The following is a 24329-nucleotide window of genomic DNA, read 5'->3' on the forward strand; positions in this document are numbered from 1 at the left end:
CATAATACACATTTATTGAAAAGTTTATTGATCAATGTCTGAATGCTTATTTCTTTTAGCATAATACTAAAACAGATTTTTTGGGGGTGGGGGGGGGGGGAGGGAAGGGGAAGAAAAGAAAAAATTGGTAAAAAGGAAATAGGTTATTAAAGAGATGCTTAGGAATTCTCCAGCAACGACCTGTAGGCATAAGGGAAAACTCATTGTCAAGTATGATTTATGAAAGCTTATTAAATTTACTTTACATAACTAGGAGGTAGACTAGTACACTAATACCCTATTCAACATAAATCCTCATGGAATACAGTGCATCCGTTATGCAATAAAAAGGCTAATTTAACTTGTCACAACACAGATCTGAATTAATGCAGAAGTCAAAAGGCTCCCAATTTTTCCTATTAAATACAAATGTCGGGTGATAGCTTAGCAATTTCTACTATTTGATTAGTTTTTCTTGACTTGTCACATAAAAATTAGCAACTAAGTGTGCATGCAAGAGAAAATTACTGCATTTGAATGAATATAGATCTACTACCAAAAGAAAATGCACTGTACACAGTGACATTTCAGACCAGTCTTTTTATGTTATGCAAAGATGCATTAATTTGGCCCTTTTTATTATAAAATTGCAGTTAGTTTCAAAACATTACTTTCTGGCAGAGTTTTTGTTGGCAGGTCACTACTCTCTTGCATTACTGAGAACTGATAACATTCCTTTTGGCCTACAAATGCCAACTCACCTCTGCTCATACTACATGCTTCTCACTCAGTCACAAACAGTTAACAGCTGAAAGTTTTCACTGCATATAAAATGTGTACTTATATACGTACGAACACATATATGAACACGTGCTGTTGAAACTGTATCCTGTTCTGATCCTAAACTGGCAGGTGGTCTTGAGGAACAGTGGGAGATTCTTGTGAAGAATCTGAGATTCCTTGCTGCTGTGTAGCAAAATTAATGAATATCTGTAAGACAAGAAAGAAGTAGAATTTTCAAAATAACAATAGTTGAACAGAAAATTCAGAGACATGGCTAGTGATTTTTTTCACCTGCTTTTCTGACACAAAAATTAATAGTTTATGCCGCAAGAACCCCTCTAGAGATATTTTGTAAACTCTATAAAGAAATCCTCTTCACCTCTCCAGCTAACACAGAGGTTGATGAACTGTAAAAGCAATGGTAAAATGAGTTACTGGGAAATAATTGTTTTACTTTGCACTTGAAATAGCATGAGATAAAACAGCCTTGCGAGCAAGGTGTCCTTGGAGACAAGTTGAGAAGAGGCTTACAACTTCCTCTCCACTTTGTGTTCTGTACTTACTTGGTAAACTATCACCAAATAAGATTCAGTTATAAAGTTTGATTGACAACTTGAACTTACGGATGTTGGAGTTACTACATAGGATGAATAGCCTAATTAACTTCTACACCCTGCAAACTCCTCCTACTAACTCCAGCATAAATTTGAAGCTACTTACATATATTATGCATGATATGAAGGGGGGGTCACATACAAGGAGGAACATGTATCAGTTGGACTGGGAAGTCTGTAATTTCCAAGCACTTCAGCCAATGAGGAAAGCAGGAGGGTCAATGTGGCTGGGAAGTAGAGCTAAAGGAGTCTGTTTTCTCAGACACTTTGAGAGACCCTGAGGGGACTGTTCCTATTGCCTTTATTTGAATAAAGGAAGCTAAACAGTCTCCTCAGTCTCTTTTTGGGATAAAGATAACTGAGTAAGCCTATTTGAGCAACATTTTTCCCAGCAAGCATGACAGAAGAACTTGACCCTATTGTTTCTGTCAAACACTATCACATAAATGAAGGTCCAGAGACTTCAAGGCAAAGGTATACTTCTGAGCACTGCACACTGACTACTCAACAACTCACATGCCTCCGTTATGTGTGTGTATATATATATATATATATATATATATATATATATATTTTTTTTTTTTTTTTCTAAACAGAACTTACTACAGAAAGGCTTGTTTGCTTTTCAATCACACAACTATTTGACAGCAAGGAACGGAACAGAAGAGATGGCTATTCTTGATTCAAATGATCATATTCATGTGCAAACAAACTTGGAGTGAATAATAAGGATGTTTATTATTCAAGAGAACTATTTAAACTGTTTAAAAGTGACACTCAGTTTGTCTTGGGGAAGAAGTAATAGTAGGTGACTGAGGTGATGAATCACCATGAATAATGCAGAGAAGTAAAGCTTGCATGAACTATTCCTGATCATCAGGCTCAAATCACCTTATATTCATCCATTCTGTGAACAGATAATTCAAAAGCCATTAAAAAGATTAGTACAAATCAGAATATTTCATTAATGATTTGCACAAGGGTAAAAGGAATAACTTCACACCATTTATCATACAAAATTAATATTTTGACCAAATGCAAGGCCTTCAGTTTGCAGAATACACAAGAAGTTACATACAAAGATGCTCAAACACATCACAGCAATTCAGAAATGTCATCCTTGCTATTGATTTCTTGTTCCTTCTGCCCAAATAGGATTTCACAGTCACTAATAGCAGGATCTCTTCAGTCTGCTTGTGCATTTCTACTATGCTCTATTGTGTATTGTAGTACTGCAAAAGAAAACCCGCAAAGGAAAATGGCCTGTAAGCCTAAGATTTACTGTGATTATCAGACTTGTTCAGTCTTTTGAAGGGTATTAATAGGATCTCAACTATGTGTGGCGGTGGCAGTTCAGAGTCTCACCCTCTCACCCTGCACAAATCAGATGTATTTAAACAGTGATTAAGCTTGCATTCATAGCAAATATCATAGAACCGTAGAATCACAGAATCACCAAGATTGGAAAAGATCCAGTCCAAAATCATCCAGTCCAACCATATACGCGCCTTCTCATGTTGTTTTGTGCTTATCCACAGTGTAAGAGCAATAAGGTTAATGTGATTACTGTGTAGACCTGAGATGGTCTGGAACTGCTGAAGAAGAAGAAAATACCTGCTCCAGTGTAGTTTGGCTAATGGAATAGTGTTTGATTTGGAGAAAAGCTTTGTAGTTCTCTAGGACTCTGAAGAGCTCAGCTAGGCATCCCTCACTTCGTGGTACATGGTACTCAAGCAGGTTAAGATGTTGTCCCTTAAAAGAAGCAAAACCAACAAAAATACATAAAGGTGACTATATATGATGATGAAGTTGTGCTTGCTATAACCAGACTGGTCTCAGTAGGCTCTCAAAGCTACATGAAACATGAAAAACATGAGCTTTTAAACAAGAACACATTTTGTCTCCTTCGGCAGCAAAATGAAATGTTCATACTGAAGACACACATTTTGTGTTTTGAGATTGCATTTTGTTAACTTAATAAAAGATATATAAATTTAGGATACCTTTATGCTATATGCTTTAAATTCAACTGATGGTAGTACTTATATAGTTATCTGAGAAGACATAAGGCAGTAAATAAAAATTAAATCTATTTGTTTACCTGCAAGCCTACCCATACACATGACTATTTTGACTACACACTATTTCAATAATACAAAAGGAAAAAAATACTGGATCATCTCACCATTATAGCAAAAAGTAGCTGGTATTTAAAAAAAGGAAGGTTTCTGTAAATCTCTGGACTTTATTTGAGCTTTTGTATATCACATACTGCCTTTGATTCTTGCACTGAACTAACAAAGAACAAATGTAAAGAAAGGATATTTTATAATGCAGTGGGGTAAGATATAAAAGAATTCTTACTAACAATTTCTGCAGTAGGATGCTCATCATCTTTAAAGAAAAAATGAACAACAAAACTTAATTTCAACCTGACAGAAGTCTCTCTTAATGCTATTCATTTACTGATAAGCTTCCTGGAAAAAAAAAATTTATATATTTAAAAATTCATATATAGTGTGCACTTTTATATATATATGTGTATATATTTAGATAGATAGATAGATATTATATTATATATCTATTATATAAAAAATATATAACATTTATATATATGTATATGAATATGCACAAACATGAATAAACATATGTGCAAGAAGGTTCATAACTAAGGCATTCATAGTTTCACTTTTTTTTTTTCCTAAACAAAGGTAACAAATTAAAAAAATAAAAATTAAGAATTAAAGTCCTTTGAAATCTAATTACTGTAGGTCTTTTGGAAGGTTCCATATCAAATAAAACAATCTCTTTAAAGACTGAGAAACCAATCAAAGCAAGTGCAAGTTCAACTTGGTCCACAATAAAATCAAAGAGAATTTATTACTCTGAGAAAGGACCTATATATTTATGCTGCTTGAAATACTTTGGAATTGATTTAATCAATATCACAAGTCAGATGTGTAACAAGTGCTTAATAAGAAAATGAAAGAGATGCTTATGCATATTTTCTTCAGAAAAATCAATGTATTTAAACACATATAAACATGGTTCTTATCAGCCCACTCTTAATCTTGCCATACAATAATTACTATAATGAGGAATTTTAACTGTACCTTAAATTGTGCTCCAGGAAAATGCAGCTTTAGACAGTCCAAAATCATTCTTCGATAGCTTATTTCTTTGCTAAGCCAAACTTTGACAGAATAGCCATCTCCAAACCTGAAAATGATATGCAGAAATATAGACTCATTTGTCTACACTATGAAGGCAGCAAGAGCACTCATTTCAATTAATTTTCCTGTAACGATTATGGCAAATAAAACACTGTGTATCCCTACTGCATTATCACCGGGATATTACCACTTTAATATTTACTGGCAGACAATGATTTCAATGAGAGAGTTGTTAAATTAATGATAACAAATAGAAACAAACAATAAACCCAAGCTAAATCCCTAGGTTTTAATTAGAATACTACGTTTCATTACACAATGTACTGTAAATTAAATGAACTATACGTTAATTTTGGCACTACAAAAAAAACTATGACAATTACCTATCATAAACAGAACCAAAATCCTTTATTTTAACTTTCCTAACGATGTGACAGCTCAGTTAGTATTTCAGCAAATGTGCGCACAATATGTTTTTGCACATACATAAAATAAAAATTTATTTAGGTTGATGGCAAAGTTAATGAATATACTTAAGCTCTATGGCCACACAATCTGTCTCATAGAATAATTTTGGAAATGAATTTCTCTCTCAATATACATGTGATAAAAGTTAAGTACAGCCAATCTAGCCAACACATTTTTTATTAGATTTACTCCCTGCTAATATATGTAACTGGGGAAGTTCCAATAAACCTATCAACGCTGAAATGAGCCTCATGTATGTTGTGTAAGTGGCAGAAGTTATGCAGCACAGGTTCAAGGGATTTCATTCCCCTGGCTCCAAACTGCATCTATTCCCATGAGTAGTGGAAAGGCAGAGCTGAGAGGAGGACAAGGATCTCTAGCTGCATGTCCACATCCTCCCAAGAACCTTTCAGTTCCCCTGTATTCCCACTCCAGCACTCTCACATCCTTCATGCCAATGTTATTTCCTTTTATTTACTCTCCACCTGCACAATTACTCAACCCCAAATCCCTTGCTGTAGTTCTTCTGTTTCTAGTAACTTTCCTCCGTTATCCACAACAGCACTCCTTGCTGGCTAAACCTGCTTATTAGTGGTAGTGACTGAATTAAATGGGTCTGGCAAGATTGAAGCACATTTTCAGGTGATCAAATCTTTATGATGCTGCTCTTCTCAAATACAGAAATTAATGTCTACAGAATCTCAGTCAAAATGTAACAAAAATAGTATGGGCTATTTGGAGATGTATGTCCTGTTCAGCCACTAAGTAACTTTCAGCTAAACACTTCATATGAATATCATTACATCCCTCATCAGCAATGCACATACAGCAGTATGAGAGGTTTAACTTCTGTTTTGTGCAGTACCAGAATCTCCATTATTATAAAGCTTTTGGTTGTTTTGTCTTTTACTTTCCTTTTCTTTTTCTTTCTTTCTTTTCTTTCTTTTCGATTTTTGGTTGGTTGGGTCATTTTATTTGTTTTTTTAGTCAAACACAACCATGGACCCACTTGAAATGTAGTAAGAAGATCCAATCCTGATGCAATTTTATTTGTTTCTTCTTGAGGGATGATCAGTGAGTTAAATTATTTCCAGGCCAGTCTGTGGGGTACCAGCTGTTTGCTGCCCAGTGTGACCTGGCAGAGGAATGGTGTTGTTACACCAAAAAGATCCACAAGAAGGTGAAATCCAAAACAGCAGCTGGCTGGTTTGCTCCATAATTATTTAATAAAAAAAATTCATCTCTAATTATATCTTTTAAATGCATAGTATCATCCCTGCAAAATATGTGTGACAATAAAAAAGATATTACAAACAAGGATATAGTTAACAAGAATGTTCAATTCAGATGACAGCCAACTTGAGGCAATGCATTACAAGAGATTATTGATTCTGATCAATTTTCTGGCATTTCTAGCCATCCGCTGCTGAATCACAGTTTGAAAAATACTGGCTTATGGAGGTGTTCATTGGTCTCATAAAATGAAATTGTTTCATGCAATGAAGTTTCCAAAGAAAATAAATCAAAAGTCTGATTAGCATAGACTAATAAGCCTGTGCAACTGTTTCAGTTCTAGATTTTGAATGGCACGAAAACCAGCTCAGTCCAAACATAAAACTTTAAAAGATTAGTCTTCTGGCCAATCAAATTATAGTTCTTCTATATCTTGATTTTACAATTCTTTTCAGCTCAGCAACTCCCTACACAGAGTAAGCTGATCAGAAATAAACATTTCCCCTTGCTATAATCAGCAAGATGCTTCCAGTAGTAAACTGAGGCAATGGAAATTGAGTTGACCATTTTTTTCCACTGTTTTCCTCTCTAAATCAGACAATAATTAATTCAGAAACCAAAACTGGAATTACAGAGTAAAGCACAATCTGGTTTGAATAGCTCTGTTAGGATTGAACCTGTAACACCTAATAGTTCAAAACCTATGCAGGGAAACATTACCATGAAAATGGCATGAGTTGAGCCAGCACACCTGTTCAGCAGCCATCTGTTGCAAAAGAATCACAATTTCTTCAAAGCTATTTAATGAAGATATTTTCCATTGCTTATTTCTATCATAGTACTTTAACATCACCTGTGTTTTTATTTGTATATATGCATACAGAGACACAAACACATATTCTAATTAAAATATTTATCCTCTTTATCATTGCTCTTTTCTCTTTCAGCCAAACTCATTTTTTTACTTGTCTTTTGGATCTAATGATGTTGAGTGTTTTAACTACTACAATGCCACCATAAGACCAAAACAAATATCTAAATTGCCCAGCTGATTTTAAACTGGTATATCAACAGCAACATCCTGTGAAGCATGAACTTAGTAAAAACTACAAAAAATGCATCCAACTGTTCTCACCTGTAATTGTACAGGCCGCAAAGCTCATTGAGCAACTCAAATAACAAGAGAGAAAAAGGAGCACAATATGGCAAGGAGGAATAGAAAAATTTCCATATCAGGATTTATAAAACGGGCTAAAACTTTTCAGATGACTGGATGGTAGAAGGGTGTTTTATAGAACCCCACATCATGACTGGCCTATACAATACAATTAAGGAATACTTCTCCACTCTTCTATGTCACTGTTTTTCATGCAAGATTAAGGGGTATCAAATTGAATTAGAGGGAAGGCAATTCAAATTCAGTAAGAGGAAGTAATTTTCTGTACAGCACACAGGAAAACTGTGGGACTCATTGTCACAGGCTGTGCTGGATGCCAGAATTTGGCATGAGTTGAATAAGAGATTAGGGAAATTCATAGGGGGAAAAAATCCACATTTGGCTTAGGAATAAGCAGCTAATTACTGAAGGCTGGTTGAGTTATGTGGAAGACTATCTTAATGTGTTTGTCTTGTCCTCAGTCTTTTCTCTCCTGGAGATATTACTGAGTGGGAATACTGCGTTAGATGAGTTTAGAGACTGACCTTGTAGCTCATAGTAAGAAATAAAGCAGAGGTCTGCCTGGGCTAATCGCCCAAATGGTTTCCCTGTTCTGAAAAGGGGTTTGCACTTTTGATGTAGTTCCACAGCCATGATGCCATTACTAGAAGGATAGATAGCATAACACTAGTTCAGTTGTCTCCACACAACATGCAGTTACAGAACTGTAGTGATGAGCAAAACCCCTGACTGCTTTCTTAGGGCTTCTTCAAGTCATGCCATGGGAATGGAAGTGGATTCAGTTGCCCAAAGGTTGAAAATTGTTACAAATAACAAATAGAGGAGATACCTCGGGAAGCAAATCAAGAAATGCTAACTTCACAATGTCCGTCTCTGGGACAAGTTGCTAGAACACAGTGTTTTGTGGCTGTTCAGATGAGCCTACCATTGAGTGGTCACATGGCATTCTTAGAGGTACTAACCCAGTGTTTCCCAAAGCTAGCCGATGACATTCTGTTCTCTGTGAAAGGTAAAGTTCATTATTAGCACGATTCTATTTGCTGTACAATAGTGTGTATTTTCCTTGAAAACTCTTAGGAGCTGCTTGATCTCAAACAAACCTTTCCTAATCTAGAAACCACTGTTTTAATTTACAGCAGAGTCAAAAATGATTAGTTCCCAGAACACATTCTTTCCAAATCCCTATCCCAAAACTGCTGAAAGAAACCTCAGCAAAACACGAGCTTGGCCTTATTTCTTGATTATCAGTGAATAAGCAAAGCATCATAAATTTTAGCACAAATACGTATGTATTTCTATATATAAGTGTATGTTTATAAGAGTATACATCAAAAAATTACAGCTCCCAGAAAGTTTACCAGTGGAAATATACTGTGCATTGTTTATGCATGCACTAGTCTGATTGATCAAAAGATTACTCCAAAATGGCATTACTGAATAACAAAAAAATAATAAAAAGAACATTGCCACTTAACATCTGAAAGGAACTGCATCTTCCAGAATATATGCCATAAATCAAAGTGGGGGAATAATTTGTTACTGAGCTGTGCACCACAAGGCTTCAGATTGCATTCATTTGCAGACAGAGAAGGTTCTACTTTTTCTAAAGTCTCACTGAAACAAGCTAACTTAGTTATTCCAGTATGATTGTTCAGGCACAGGATACAGATTCAGGTCATTCCCCTTGCAACTCTAGAAAAAAATACAGCTTATAAAAAGAATAAAACTTAAAAAAGCATCAAAAATAAAAGGAACCTCAAAAAAAATTGGAAAAAAAAAGTATTAAATTGAAATAAAATGAATTACAAAAAAAAAAAAAAACAAAAACAAAAACAATTTATGATAGTTTTCAATCACAAAATAAACATAATGATTTTATCTGTTAAGTGGCAGATAAATACAATATCTAGGAAGGAAAAAAAAGGTTTCTAAATGTAAGTAAAATGTGTTTTAATTTTTAAATTAATATAAAATGCAACAATAATGTCACTTGTAAAATGCAAATTCTTTCTGCTGTTATTCAGAACAAACTCAGTGCTGGTGAACAAACAAAAAACTTAATTAGATACAATAACAGCTAACTTATAGAATCTATCTTCCATGTGCTATTCATAGATTGTTTCATCTTTTTAATTGACCATGATTTTTCCAAGGTAACAATAGAAATATTACAAAAGCTATTAAAACAATAGGTAACACTGGTTCAATAATACTGCACATGCATTTTTGTTTATACACTCCTCAGACTTATCTCTCAAGTTGCCAAAAGTTAATTTTTGTATTCAACAATACTATTACCATAACTGTGAAAGTCTTAAATTATGAACAATGTAGAGTACTGTGTTTCCTTGCTCTCTGAATTTAGACATTTCAATGCTTAGGCATTACTTTCCAAGTACGTCACAAGAATCTCACAAACTCTCATTAATTGGATGTTAATATGCAAAGAAAACCTTTCCATGCTCAAATGTATGTATATGTTTGCACATACAGGCAAGTATTAGAGATCTGTTACATTTATGACATTCTGCATACCCTGAGAAATAGGAACAGCAGCACAGTAAATTTATGCAAGGCTGATGGTACAGAATAATCAGAACTACTGTCCACTGAGACTCTACAATCAAAAAGGTAGGAGGAAGTAATATTATCTTTGTGTTGCTGTCAGTTTTTTGCCTCTTTGTTTTTTGTAGTGAGATATTAGGATATTAGTAAATTGTCTACTAATGGGATTCTATCAACACTTCAATTTGAAATTATCAAGTTAAAACAAAAAATTTAGAATGAAAGACAGCCATATTCACATTTAAACCGCTGCTGTATTTCCATTATTGTGTAAGCTTTGACTGTGTCATCACAAAGCATTCCTTCCAGAAATCCCTATCACGAATAGTTCACAAGATAAATTGGAGGTACAAGGTCAGACAAGGGCTTTAGATACTGTAACATCCAGGATGTGTTGCAAATAAGATTCCAAGTTGCTGAGAAAGCAGTCCATGTTTCTGGGGGATGAGAATAGCACTATGGGAGCAAACTACCTCACCACTGTAGATGTGTAATGTGTGGTAACTCACTCAGTCTCACTCAGACCACATTTTTCACTACTGCTTTCCTATCCTGTTAAGAGGGTAGGAAGGGAAATCAACTAACTATTACTCACCCAGACAGGACAAAGGGAACAATCTTAAACTAAAGGAGGAGATATTTAGATTAGATGATGGAAGATTTTTCACCGAGAGAGCTAGAGAGGACAGCTGGCAGAGCTGCCCATCCTGTGGTGCCCCATCCCTGGAAGCACTGAAGTCCAGGTTGAATGGGTCCCTGGGCAGCTGAGCTGGTGGGGGGCAGCCCATCCCACAGCACAGGGTTGGGGCTGGGTGAGCTTTAAGACCCCTTCCAACGTAAGCCTTTCTGTGATTTTGTGTGCCCACCTTGAGACCAAGGGCTCTAATCAGCAGAAGGAATCAAGGTACTTTCCGCTAAATCAGAAGATAGCAGGTGTTCTTGTGTCGGAGGCCCCAGAACTGTACACAATACTCCAAGGGAGGTCTCATGAGAGCAGAGGGGCAGAATCACTTCCCTTGACCTGCTGGTCATGCTTTTCTTGATGCAACAAGTTGGCCTTCTGGGCTGCAAAAGCACACTGTCAGCTCGTGTTGAATTTCTGATCAACCAACAAAAGAGTGTTAAAGTACAAACAAGTTGTACTTCAAATGTATCAAGTATCATGTAATGCTAATATATTCAGCCTTAAACTGCCCAGATTGGCTGTCCAAAACCTTTTAACTTTAAAATGTTCATAATGCTTCATTTACATCTCTATAAAATGGAAATAATTATTTGAAAACCTGTTTCCTTTAAGTATTATCAAAAGCACGGATGTTGACATTCATGAAGCACTGCTCCAACAAATATTTACAAACAAGTTTGAAAAATGCCTAATAAAGATGGTACAGATCACATACAAGAAAAGGAAGAAAATATGAAATATTCATTTTCAGCTGTTCATTAAGTGAAGATGTACACAGCTTTATTGCAGTCTCCTGCAGAAAACATGGTATAAAATGACAAAGAAATTGTACTCTGATGCACATACAACACAGGAGGGCTGAATTAATGTAGCACAAATTTAAATACCAGCATGAAAATATTGCCCATTTCTGAACTCACAGTCCATGTCTTTTAAAGTTCTTTAACTTTTTTCTTCAAGCTTTCCTCCGGAAAGATAGACTAATATTACATGAATACACAGGTATACACCCACTACCTTATTTTTTCATGGACAAAAGGAATTTATGCTTTCTAACAATACAAATAAAGACTGTATTTTTGACTGTTATCACATTTATACTTTACAGCAAGTAAAAAAGTGAATGCTAACATTTATGTTAGTATCACAACATTGTTTCCAATGAAGGCTGAAATATTAATGAGATCTTTAATTCTCTCTTCTCCATTTAAGAAGTCCAGTGTGAGTTATCTTGAGAAAAGCAATAAAATATTCTTAATCAACCTTCTAAAAAAAATGTTAATTGTAAATAGCTTGGCAACACATTTTCTATTCTAACTCTGCTATAACAAACAAATTAATTGCTGGGTAATTTAATCAGATGGCTTGCTGATACAATTTGAGCAAAGACTTGATATGTGTCCAGTGCCTGAAAAGCTGGTGTAAGTTATTCAGCTAAGAAAAGTCTGTCCAGATGGCCCTAGAATGAAGAATGGCATTCAAAATGTTGTTCTCAGAGGACTGGCCAGCTGCATCTAACGTGGAAATGCTTCTGTGAGTTTTTAGAATAACATGAAGTGTAATGGAGAATACTGAAGAGAGAATTTAAACATAATACATTCACAATTTAGAATAATTGGTTCAGTTGGCAAAAGTGAGTGGAAATTATGTTTTAACAGACACAACTGCTAACAGATCCATCTCATACAAGCTATGTCTAGAACTAAGATGCTACCTTTTTGGAAATTACCCTTCAGTTCATCCTTTCTACCTAACACCTCTTTTGGCATTATTCAGAAATATGCAACAAAAATCCCTTTTGAAGTGTAACGCATATACTTCCAAGAAATATTTGAGGGTACTTTAAATCTTTTTAAACATTGATAAATATAGTCAGGACTCAACAGTTGGGAGTAAAAGCTCGAATACATATAATTGTAGTGAGAAGACAATTTTGGATGAGCCTTTTGTAACAAGATTGCAAAAGAGCTGGAAAAATAAATCAAGTCTCACACATTAGAAGCAGCATGTGTCAGTTTTTATATCCCTATTAAGCTTTTATGTTTCACATTAGCATCTTCCTGGAGCTCATCCATACTCTTCATAGCAGAATTTTGTACTGCCTTCTGACAAACCTGTATTCAGTCCAAGACAGTCTTTTGCAATCTGCCAAAGGCTGAAAGCGTGCTGAGAGAGAAAGCTGAATACTTGAAACTTCCCACCACAGCAAAGAGGGAAATTTAACAGGGCCCCACAGAAGACCCATTAAGTCTTCATCAAACATCCATCAGAAAGTAGATCATAATGGGCTAGAATGGTACTAAAGGAAAAGCAAACAAAACAATTTTGAGAGTTTCCATCAGGACAGTCAGAATCTCCAAGAGAAGAAAAACGTAATCTTAGGGAATATAGCTAGCTTTAAAAGAGGAAAGGCTAAATGAGGACACTTTTAATTTATTTTTTAAATATTTGTATAATTTAATTTATAGAAAAAATTGAGAATAGACCAAAGATGTCAAGATTTGTTTAAGAATGAAATAAATAATGAATTTTAAAATCTAACACACACAAAAACAATACATAGTAATCTAAAACCACAGCCACCATTAATTTATTTTGGTATAATTTCAGTCTATACGTAAGTATTACACATATACATATTATAATATACATAAGAGTAATATAAGTATATTGCCAGTGTAACTAATCCACACACATGGCACATAAAAGCACCATCAAGTAATAATTTTTAAGGTATGAGTAATTTAGATTAAATCAGATGCTGGAAAATTAGGTTCCCTTATGGTTTTTGTCATTTGATCACATACACTGCTTCACAGAATTGTTGTGCTAAACAAAATGTAAAGCAATGTGAAAAGGCAGCAAATGTAATGCAGAAATACACTGAAAAATGAAATTAATCAGCAATGACTTGTGGAGGTGCCTGTTAAGGAATGTGTTCCTTGGCTGGCAGGTGTTTTCCAAAGAAAAGATTTAGAAATCATGAAGAAGTAATAAAGTTTTGCTCTGCATAAAAGTTATCACAGGGCTGTTAGTTCACAGAAAGGGATAGAAAATTGAAAGCAGAAAAAAATCATTCATAACTGGAAGTTTTTCAAGATGTTCACAGATGAAGTGGAAAGTGAGATAATGATAAAATTACTATAATTAAAGCTTAATTATTCAAATGGTTTAGAGCGGTAAGTAAATAATCCTGCTTTCCTTCCTTATCTTATGCAGATGTATAAGCCCATGTAACTCTACAGAATACATAATAGCATATCTGAAAATTGTCTTAAAATAATTTTGAATGTGAATTACACAGAAGTATTGTTTTTTTTTAAAGATGATCTTATTAATTAGATGTCTGATAACCTGGTGCCTACGTTGGAGAACTGAACAGTCAGGTAAAGAAAACCACAGTCAGGAGCTCAATCTGGAGGGAAGTTTGGAAGCTAAAGAAGCAAAATAATAGAATAGGGACGCTCTTTGGTTTCTCCCAGAACTTATTAAAAGTCAAAAAAAAAAAAACCAACACAGATGTTTTGAGTATGTTTAAAATCATAGAATCATTAAGTTTATAAAAGACCTCTAAGATTATCTGAGAAGATAAAGGTGAACCTAGCACTTGAGGAATGGCCCTCTTCAAGGTCAAGCAAGTGCCTATATTTCTATCAAAATAAAATCCTAAAGTTCTATATAGTGCAAAGGACCAAAAGCCAGAAGTGTCCTTCTGAAAGTACAAAAAGTTGTCTAAAATACAGGATGCCTTATATTCACAGCAGAGTGTAATTTCCGTAGGGTTTGCTTATTTGCACTTAAGAATGCTAAATGCTGAATTGGTACAAACCAGAGTCTTTGCTGCCTGTAAACAAGTGATGTCATTTTACACAGCTGGCTGTCTGGGTGCCATAAAAGTTCTGCTTATTACTAAATGTAAATGTTCTATCTATAAATTGCAGCAGTTCTCTTCTCAGCTCCTGGTTTTGTGTTTTTTTTTTTTTATGGTGAATTGAGCCCCATCTCTAAATAAACAACTTCATTAACAGATGTTAAATTAACTTGCGAGAAGAGCTGAAGCAGAAGAGAGGCTTATCGACACCATGAAAAGGAAGCAAAAAGCTATAGAATAAATACCTAAAATTATCAGTGAATTCACTAGGAGACAACAGTGGTTCAAAATGCATTGTTTTACTAGCTGCTGACTTGCCAGGTACTTTCTCCTCTTAGAAGAAATTACCACCAGGAAGGTGATGATAATTTCAAAGGATACCCAATGTTGAAATCTCAAAATGCATTTCTCAGGTTGAGTGCAGAAGAGCTTCTTCTAGATACAGATCTGTCTTCTTCAATTGCCAGTGCAGATTACAAAGCACTGTAGAAATGCTGTCAATTTAGCTAGCTAAGATATCCTAATTGGCTCTTTTTTAACACCATTGATGACAGGAAAAGAAAGATGTGCTCAGCAGTCATAAGTGTTCATACCTTGGCATTATTAAAATATCTACCCAGTTCTTAGATTGGACGTAATTCAGTGGTGATATATAATACCTGTTTTTAATGTGCTGGGGAGAACCAAGACACTTGAAGCTTCCGTTCACCATAATAGCAAGTCGCGTGCAGAGGGCTTCACATTCTTCCATACTACAGAGTACAGTGGAAAAAGAAAAAGGGATTAAAACAGAACAAGTGAAAACAGAGAGCACCATATATATCTAACTTAAGTTAAAATGAAAGGAATCTGGACAGCTACAAAAACAGGTACACAAAACCTTTGGCTTTAAAGGGAACAATTCAAATTGTAGCCCTCATCAGTATATATCAAAAGGTATAACCACATTACAGCCAGAAGAAAGCCTCAAAACCAAATTTATATTTTTAGTACAGATTTAATTCAACAATTCTGGCTGCAATACAAAGGTTTTACTGCTACAGGCAAATAAACTGGTAGGCAACCTCAAATATGTCACTGATGTGGGACCATGAACTCTGTTGTTCCCTGTAATACATGTTTATGACCATTCTGCACTAATGGGGAGAGAGAGGGGAAAAAAGTAAATTTGCTCAGCTTACCTCTTGCACAACACATAGCCTCAAAAAGAAAAGTTACCCTTAGCCTGATCGCAGGAAAGAAGAAATTGCAATACACTACAATCCAAAATAGAATTTAGGACACAGTAACACAGCTGAATAATAAAAGCTAGATTCTCTTAGATGTGATTGCTTCAGTTGACAAAGAATAACTTTGACTTGTAAAGCTTAGGGCAGATGGGTTACCCTTCTACATATTACACATAATTATGTGAGCATTTCTTCCAAAGCATTGATTTAGACAGGACATCAGTCAGGACGTATTCATCAAAGAACTGTCTTCTCAAAGAGAAGTTGAAGTTGTTTGATGTTAGTGCAGTTCACTCTGCTCCATCCCCTCTGAGAAAACTAGAGTCTTGTGTGTGCAGTCCAAATTATAGTGCTTTTTTCTGGAAAAGCATGGAGATTAAGTACCCTTCTTAGAATAATTTCTTAAAATGGGACAGGAGTAGGGTGAGAACTGACAAAGAGCAAGCTGTTGCATTTCAGAGACACGGTGAGATGGCTAACACATCTTCCCACAAAACAGGAAGACAGCTGAGTCATTTTAGCATGCGGTGCCTCCTAATGATTTCCTCAGCATAATATTTCCCACTTGTGGCAAAATAGCACAAAATTAGGCCAGCGTAGACAATTAATACAAACTCATTTTTCTCCTGACTCAATAATAATAATAATAATAATAAATTAACAAGTAAATAGACCTCAAAAATTAATCTTTACCCAGGAAACCATTTCTATTCCTCCATGCATTTATTTGCTGGTATGCACAAAGATTCATTTAATAGGAAAAAATATTTTACTTATGCAAGTAGCCTTTGAGAAAATCTCAAATAAATCTCCAATGGCCTTCAGCAAATATTATATGATAATTTCTGCAAGTTGATATAACAATGTCTTATTAATTAGAAATGAGATGTGTACATTATTACTTTACTTATTACTGCTTCAGTCAGAAGTCATTCATTTGTAGAGCTAAATGAGCAATTAGTAACAATTTATTTGATGGATTTATTTATTTATTTTTCCTGCTTGCAGCATGTTAGTAATGAGACCACAGAGCTCTTCTACTTAGCTGGCTTTTGACAACAAAGGGTTCTTAACCTGGACTGAAAAGTCAAAGCACAGTTTCCTGAAAATGACTCATCTTAATTCACACTGGATGACTTCTGTTCCCTAAATAAGTGAGTTGCTAAACACTTGCTAAGCACTCATTCAAGTGCATGATTTTGAAGATTCATTTTCCACAAACAGAATTCACAAAAATTCTGACAGCTTTTTTTTTCCCCCCTCCTAGAAATAATGTATCACTCGTGTGCAGGGACAATAAATATAAATTTTGAGAACTTCTGAAAAATTTAACAATATCTAGAAAATGTTGAAGGAAGTTTTGCCGCATAGATCAATTCATCTACTCTTCAAATTTAATTTGGCCAAATTATTGCATTGCTGTTTTGATTAATTAGTTCTGTCCTTTCTGGGCACTTTTTTATGACCTCTTCCCTCAGACACAGACATTTCATATATAATCATATCTACTATACTATATTCCCTAAGGGGATATATGATATTCCATTCTATTGTAGATGCTACAAAACAGTTCTGATGCTCTGTTAAACTGATGCACCAATATCCATTTCAAAGATTTGACAAGATACAGAATATAGATACACTCTTCCAAGAAGACAGGGTCAACCCTTCCATTTCCATCAATGCATACACTGAAGAGCTGATGTATATCTTTGTAGTGTCATGACATATTTATTCTATACAATCACACATAATAAAATTATCAATAACATCAGAAGGAGGCTTTACATTCCCATCTGTGTTTCTAAGGATTTGAGAAGTAGGCAACTGCAAAAGGATAAATCTTGTGTTCCAAGCAAAAAGTGATACTGCAACACTGAAAGGAAAGAGCATAGAAAATGGAGCATTTGATGCATCATTCTTCTGCCTGTAGCCTCCTTGAGCCACAATTTAAAGTTCACCTTTCATGAGCAGGAAGGAGTTGCCATAGAATGCAAAAAAATGCTCTGAGTTTCAAACAAGTGTGAGCACACCTTCAGAATATTCTATTTTTCCCAAAGATGATAACAAGTGAGGAAAGAAAAAGGTAATACAATGGCAGCTGAAATAAGGGTGCTTATTATCACCTGTGGGATGTCAGCACAGCTGCACAGCCATCCTGAACTTCTTTCAAGATGGTTTTCCACAAGTAACGTTTAGAGCAAGGATCCATCCCAGAACTTGGCTCATCCTATAGGAAAAATGAAAGTAATGACACAGCAATATGGAAAACACACAACTCCAGCTCAGCATGAACAATGAACAGAAATTACAACGAAAGAACATAGTTGTCTCTCTAAAAAAGTCCTGCATTTTCAGGAAATCATTAAAAGATGCCCTGATTGGTTTTTTTTTGCTCAAGCACACTTACATTCATTTTCTTCTTTATGAAGTTCTATATATATATATACTTACAGGAGAGACTTGCAGAAGAAAGAATGATACCTTATTTTCAAAAGTCATTATCTTTCACTACAAAAGTAGGGAGAAGGAAAAATTCCAAGCTGCATTTAATATTATATATTTTCATAATGGGTGTCAGCATCTAGTTGGATGTTATGGTCTTAGCTAATGTATTTGCATCATGGACTCCTTGCTAAAACCTGCAACAAAGTTGTCAAGAGCCAAAGCTAAATCATCCCATCTAATGCTGATTTTGGTGTTTAGCTAACAATGACAAAGGTGAAAAGAAATTTAGTTGTCTTTTATCTGTTGAGAAGTAACAAAGCAAAGGTAAAGGAAGTAAAAACAATTGCCTTGGACACCTCCATTGGTGGGGCATCCACAGTCTCTCTGGGCAGCCTGAGCCACTGCCTCACTACCCTCCGAGAAAAGAACTTCCTCCTAACATCTAATCTAAACTTCCTTTCTTTTAATTTAAAGCCATTTGCCCCTGTCCTATCACTATCATATAAAAAGTCAGTCTCCCTCTTGTTTATAAACCCTCTTTAAGTATTAGAAGGCCACAACAAGGTTCCCCAAGAGCCTTCTCTTTTCCAGGCTGAACAAGCCCAGCTTCCTCAGTCTGTCTTCAAAGGAGAGGTGTTACAGTCCTCTAATCATCTCTGTGGCCTCCTCTGGATCAGCTCCAGTATATAAAGTAATAATGAGAAAAAGAATATAGAGAAGTAATGATGCAATTCCCATAGCTTTTTAATTCCCTGATCTTCAATACAAACAGCATTGCTTAGACTGAAAAGGCCAGTTTCAGGCCTAAACAAATGGCAGGATGCAGGCACCAAGACAAAACATAATTCAATTTAATATCATTCAGGAGTATTACTTTGATTAGTGAATCCAATTAAGATATTAAAACTGGGCAGATCTACGAAGCATGATGTAGTAACGAATATGAATTATCTAAATAATATAGATAAGTAACTAATTACATCAGCATTAAATAATGAATTAAAACAGAATCTTTCCTCTTGAGGAAACCAGTATAATTGTTCATGTATACTTTTCTCATGTTGTATAAAAAGTAGAGAATACATAAATCTTAGTATATTCTCTTCTTTACAAACAAATCTTAAAATAAATTACATATCCATTTGGGTCACTGGATGCTACAATTGCATTTGTGCTTGTTTAGTGTCCCTTTCCCCTGTTCATGCCACTACCCCCAAAAGAAAAAGAAGGAAAAATTGAAAAACAATTTCAGTTCCTGATCTGTGAATACAGGCAAATAAAACAAACATTCATACAGCAAAGCAAACAGAACAGTTGCACATTTGTGTATCGTTATTCTCCTTGAATGACCAGGAAATGACCAGAATTTTATGGGGGCAACATGCAAGACAAGGAAATTCAGTGCAGTCTATTTATCATGTTTCCAAAGTACCCACAGTATTATTGCCTTTACATACCAGTAAAAGTATTTGTGGTTTACCAACTAGAGCCAGAGCAGCAGAGAGTTTTCTTTTTGTGCCGGCACTGTATGTTCTCACCATTTTGTCAGCATGGGCACTGAGTTGCAACCGGGTAACAAGGTCGTCTGCTACCTGTCATTTGGAAATTTGAAGGTCAGCAAGGACAAGCCAAATTAGGAAGTGATATAGGTTGGCTTAGCAATAGGGATCAACATACTAGTTTAAGGACCAAAAGGAATCCATGTGTGCTATTTCTAAAACTTTCCAGTTTAGCTTTGTCTGTTATGCAGACAGCCTTGTTTCCCTCAATGTTCCTGCTTCACAGAAGCACTGAAGTCACAGTAGAATACTTTTGTCTTTGTTTCCATGAAGTGCAAGGACTTTTTCTTGAGATGCACACAAATTGTTCTGAGTTATAGTTCACCAAGACAGAAAACTGCTCATCATAGCATAACAAGCAATGGGAAATTTCTAAACTGGTGAAAAACAGCTAAGGGTAGGCCAAAAGTCACTGTGATGAAGCTGAAGGAAGAAGAAAAGGGGAGGGATCAGGTGGTCATACATCCACCCTAGATGCAACTGCGCATGCCCAGAGGGACATTAGCATATATTAATGACTTCTTGGAAAAGAACAAATATGTCAATAGGATGAATATACCAATGTACTGCATATATATTGATATGTCTTAAGTGTTTAAATGCAGAAAATTAACTTTGAGAGCACTTGCTTGATTAATTGATTGAGTCACCCAGTACATTTTGTGAGGAATAAAGGAATACTGGCTTTCTAACACCACATTCAAGTGAGAAAGTTTTTCTTCCCAGATTTCAGATGACAGTAGCATGTTTAGATTGAATAAGCACCCAGTTCACTCTTATTACAAACAAACGTAGAAGTTATTTCCTTATTTTTCCCCATTTGCTGAATATTACTAACATTGAATCCTACAGGCACACAAAAATCTGTTCTAGGTCTCTCCTCATTCCCGCAAGTATGTATTTCCCTATATAGAAAATTTGACTACATCATTCCTTGAAACAGTCTGTCACATTTATTTTCTTTTGACAGCTCAATAATTTAACTGTTCTTCATTTTACACTGCTCTCCAGTATTCACTTGACCAAACATCTTTGTGACTGAAAATTCAGGAAACAAAATTCTACATCATCCACAAACAGATGTAGATGGCAGAAAAGCAAATGTTGGGTCAAAGTCTCAGAGTTTCTTAAAGACAAAAGCTAATTTAGAATTAAATAATCTTCTTCTATATCAGAAAGCTTTAAGTTAGACATAGCTCTTGGTTTTTACTACTTAAATAACCATTTGTGATCTAATCTGAGCATGGACATGAGCACAGTTGGAGACAATGTTCATGCTCTGCAGTCTTTCTTCTTTACTTGCCAATTCTAATCCACAAGGCTCCCTCAAATGTTGGTGTAGGAAGAGCCTTGCTCCACTTATATCAGCTATAAGTGCTGGACTATGCAAAGGCAGGGACACAGAAGTGACTTTCCTACTCACCACTCCCCAAAACAGCATGTGTTCATTGCCATGCTGCTTGGCAGCTCTGCCTTCAAGGGGCAAATAAATTTGCAAAACTACCTGTCTGCTTTATGCTGCATGTAGCACAAGTAGGGCATTCTTGTAGAACAAGTAGTCGTTTTGGTGGTCAGTTTAAAACAACAGAGCACTATGCATGCATCTGCTGCAATATGGTGCATTATTTTTAGCTCCCTCTATACTACCTTCAACAAAAAAATCAATTATTTGAAAGATTAGGCAAATCAGATGGACAGCATTGAGTTGATTTAGAAAATTCAAAGAAAAAAATATTTCAGCAAACAGTGTTGTGAATTTGTGAATATTCATTACCATCCCAAATAAACTATCATAAACATGGTTTCATGCAAATTTCTCATGCAATAATCAAGTTATCTGTGAACTTTTAAGCAAGATTTTCAGTATTATGCATAAAAAATGAAATGCATCTCCAAGAGGGAGTTCTTTGCAGGCAGGAATTATGCTGCAGTGGAGAGAATCTGCCATACTCTCGCATGGATCCTGGCACTGATATTGCAAAGTAGCTTGTCAACTCTGTATCTTATTTTATAATCTAATAGCATTATAATCTGACAGCAGTTCATGTTCTCAGACAGAAGCTACATTTCAAAAACATTTTTCTAAGTACAGTAAGTTGAGAAAGTTTAAGCAAAAAACCTTAATCAACAGCCATTAAATCATCCACAGGCTATTTTATACTGAAAAGTTCATATCTTCTGATATTTCAGAGGTAATTCCCAGTTGTTGTTTTTTTTCTTTCTTTCTTTTAGACACTATTGCTGCATACCAGTGCGAGTGCTGCAAACTCAAATATTCCTTGGTTTTAGAAATGATTGAGAGCCTAAGCTTAATTCTAAGAGCAGTTTGGATGATGTTTTTTTTTTTTTATAATTTTTAATTTTTGCTTTTTTTTTTTTTTTAAATTGTTACATTTCTCAATGTTCTGTTTTGCTTTCTTTGGAAGACAGCTTATCCACATCTAAACTGAATTCATTTTACTACCACTGTGTATGCGTGCATGCATGTTAGTGACAACAGAATTATCCTACCACAAATCCACCAAAAATATGCAGAGAATTGCACAAAAAATCTTTTTAAGGTAATGTCAGAAAGTGAAAAAACATGTGATCTCTTATTTACACCAAAATGAACATATATATCACATTCTATAACTAAACAATAAGGAAAAGATGGTTACCTATCAGAGATGGAACATAGCAAAAACAAATATTTAGCTCTGACCAGACCACTATTTCTAAGACAGCTTTGATGTATTACTACAGCTGTAAGTTGCTAAGCACCATTCTCTAAAAGAAAGAATGCACAGGGAAGAATTTAGAAAGACAAGAAATACTGCCACAGAGAGAAGAGAAAACATTAAAGTTAAGTCATACTGCAGTCTGGTAGCCTCCAAGAAGACTGAATCAGAAGCTTTTAGCAAGCTGGGGTAGCAATAATTTAAAGTTTACCTCTCTTATTTATTACTTTTATTTTTACTGAAGGCACAAACATAATGTTCATTGTAAGAAGAAACATTAAGAAGTACCAACTTTTCAAGATTTGCACTGTAATTTTACATCTTCAGTTCTCCCAACTACTTGGTATATACATGAGAATTCAGTGCGCAGATACTCATGACTTAGCCATGTTCTTTTTTTTTTTTAAGAAGGAAAGAAAGTCTGGCAAATTCTCTGCTATGGAAATTTTGCAAGACAAAAGGCACAACAGAGGAGTGGCAATCATTTCATAGTACTGAATTTACTATTGCTTTGAATACGTAGAGCTTTCAAGATAAATAGTTCATTGTAGTTCATTACAGTACGCACCATAATCTGACTTGATATCTAGATACATATCTTTTTTGCACAAAGCACATAAAATACAGCCAGATTTGGAGCTGAATCACATCACTGACATCAAGACAGAAGAATTGTTCAGCTTTCTTAGAGTGGCTTCTCAGCTGCACCTAAAAAGTCTCCTAATCATGCAGTCCTTCTCAACTCTTATGCAGAGTACACATCAACAAATACGTGAATATACAGTTCATTCTTCCTTCAAGAGATGATCCCAAACTTTTTCTCTTTTCTTGAAAGTATACCATAAGACTTTCTAGTAGAAACAGCATTGGCTTTATCAATATGAACTAACTAATAATGAAGGTATCATATGAACGAAATTAGATATATAAGATATACTGTGGAAGAGCCTGCATACCTCTGTTATAACTTTATTTATCTGTGTAGACAGCTGTGTCTTGTGGTTTGCAACACAGTATACCATAACCTAAAAATGAAAATCCCTCTAAAGATATTTTAAATGAAATTCAGAATTGGACATGTGACAAATCTTCAGATACCCACAATTATGCAAAACATTTACAATTCTAATGGTTTCTAATGTGAGATATATCCACAGTCACCTTCTCTCCCTGTCATATTCATCATGATGTTCTATTTTTGGTTTCAATTACTTTCAGCAGTGAAGAGTGAGGATATACATCAATTTATTTAGCAAGCCAGTAACACTGAGGTCAAATTAAAAATGCAGTTACATGCAAATAAATGCTTTATGACAGCCTTTGGACCATAAAGAACCATAGACCATAAATATGTTTTTCATCTACTCCTTTCTTTCCCTTCACCTCATCAACATAATAATAATTATTAAAAAAAAAAAGCCCTATTTTCCAACATTCCTTAAAATTATTCTTTTTCTAGCCAAATCTAATATCTTAAGAAAAAATTCCCTTTTTCCCACATCAATTTAATACTTTCCCAACTCTGAAATACACATTGGAAAAAGTCCTTGAATCAACAAAATCTAAGCTAAATCACTGAATACTTTGTGCATATCCTAAAGTCTACATTTATTCTAAAAAAGACAAGGTAACTTTAATATACACATTAATTTTTGTGAGAGTAAAGATTATAGTAGGGATGGTGCTCTCTATCCACCAGAAAACCAAGAGGCACACCTGTGTCACTGAAAAGAAGGAAATGATGCCAGCTACGTAACCCATAATGTGTTTTTGTTTTCCACTCTTCCAAAGTTACCATTGATGTTCAAGTAAATAATAAGAGGTA

The 24329-nt window shown here is 35.0% G+C and overlaps 1 protein-coding gene across 1 annotated transcript in view; it reads right to left on the reverse strand.

Annotated features, from left to right (window-relative positions):
- Positions 1–333: 333 nt before the first annotated feature.
- The window catches only part of ABCA13 (ATP binding cassette subfamily A member 13), a 169058-nt gene continuing 145062 nt past the window's right edge, over positions 334–24329 (reverse strand). Inside the window, exons 56-61 of the mRNA XM_048940607.1 lie at positions 19683–19817; positions 17904–18007; positions 15208–15300; positions 4490–4595; positions 2991–3128; positions 334–969 (exon numbers count right to left, since the gene is read on the reverse strand). Coding sequence (XP_048796564.1) covers positions 880–969; positions 2991–3128; positions 4490–4595; positions 15208–15300; positions 17904–18007; positions 19683–19817 — 666 coding nt within the window. The 3' untranslated portion in view covers positions 334–879. The remainder of the gene's footprint in view (positions 970–2990; positions 3129–4489; positions 4596–15207; positions 15301–17903; positions 18008–19682; positions 19818–24329) is intronic.

The sequence above is a fragment of the Lagopus muta genome, chromosome 3 (genome assembly GCF_023343835.1).
Source record: "Lagopus muta isolate bLagMut1 chromosome 3, bLagMut1 primary, whole genome shotgun sequence".
Classification (NCBI taxonomy): domain Eukaryota; kingdom Metazoa; phylum Chordata; class Aves; order Galliformes; family Phasianidae; genus Lagopus; species Lagopus muta.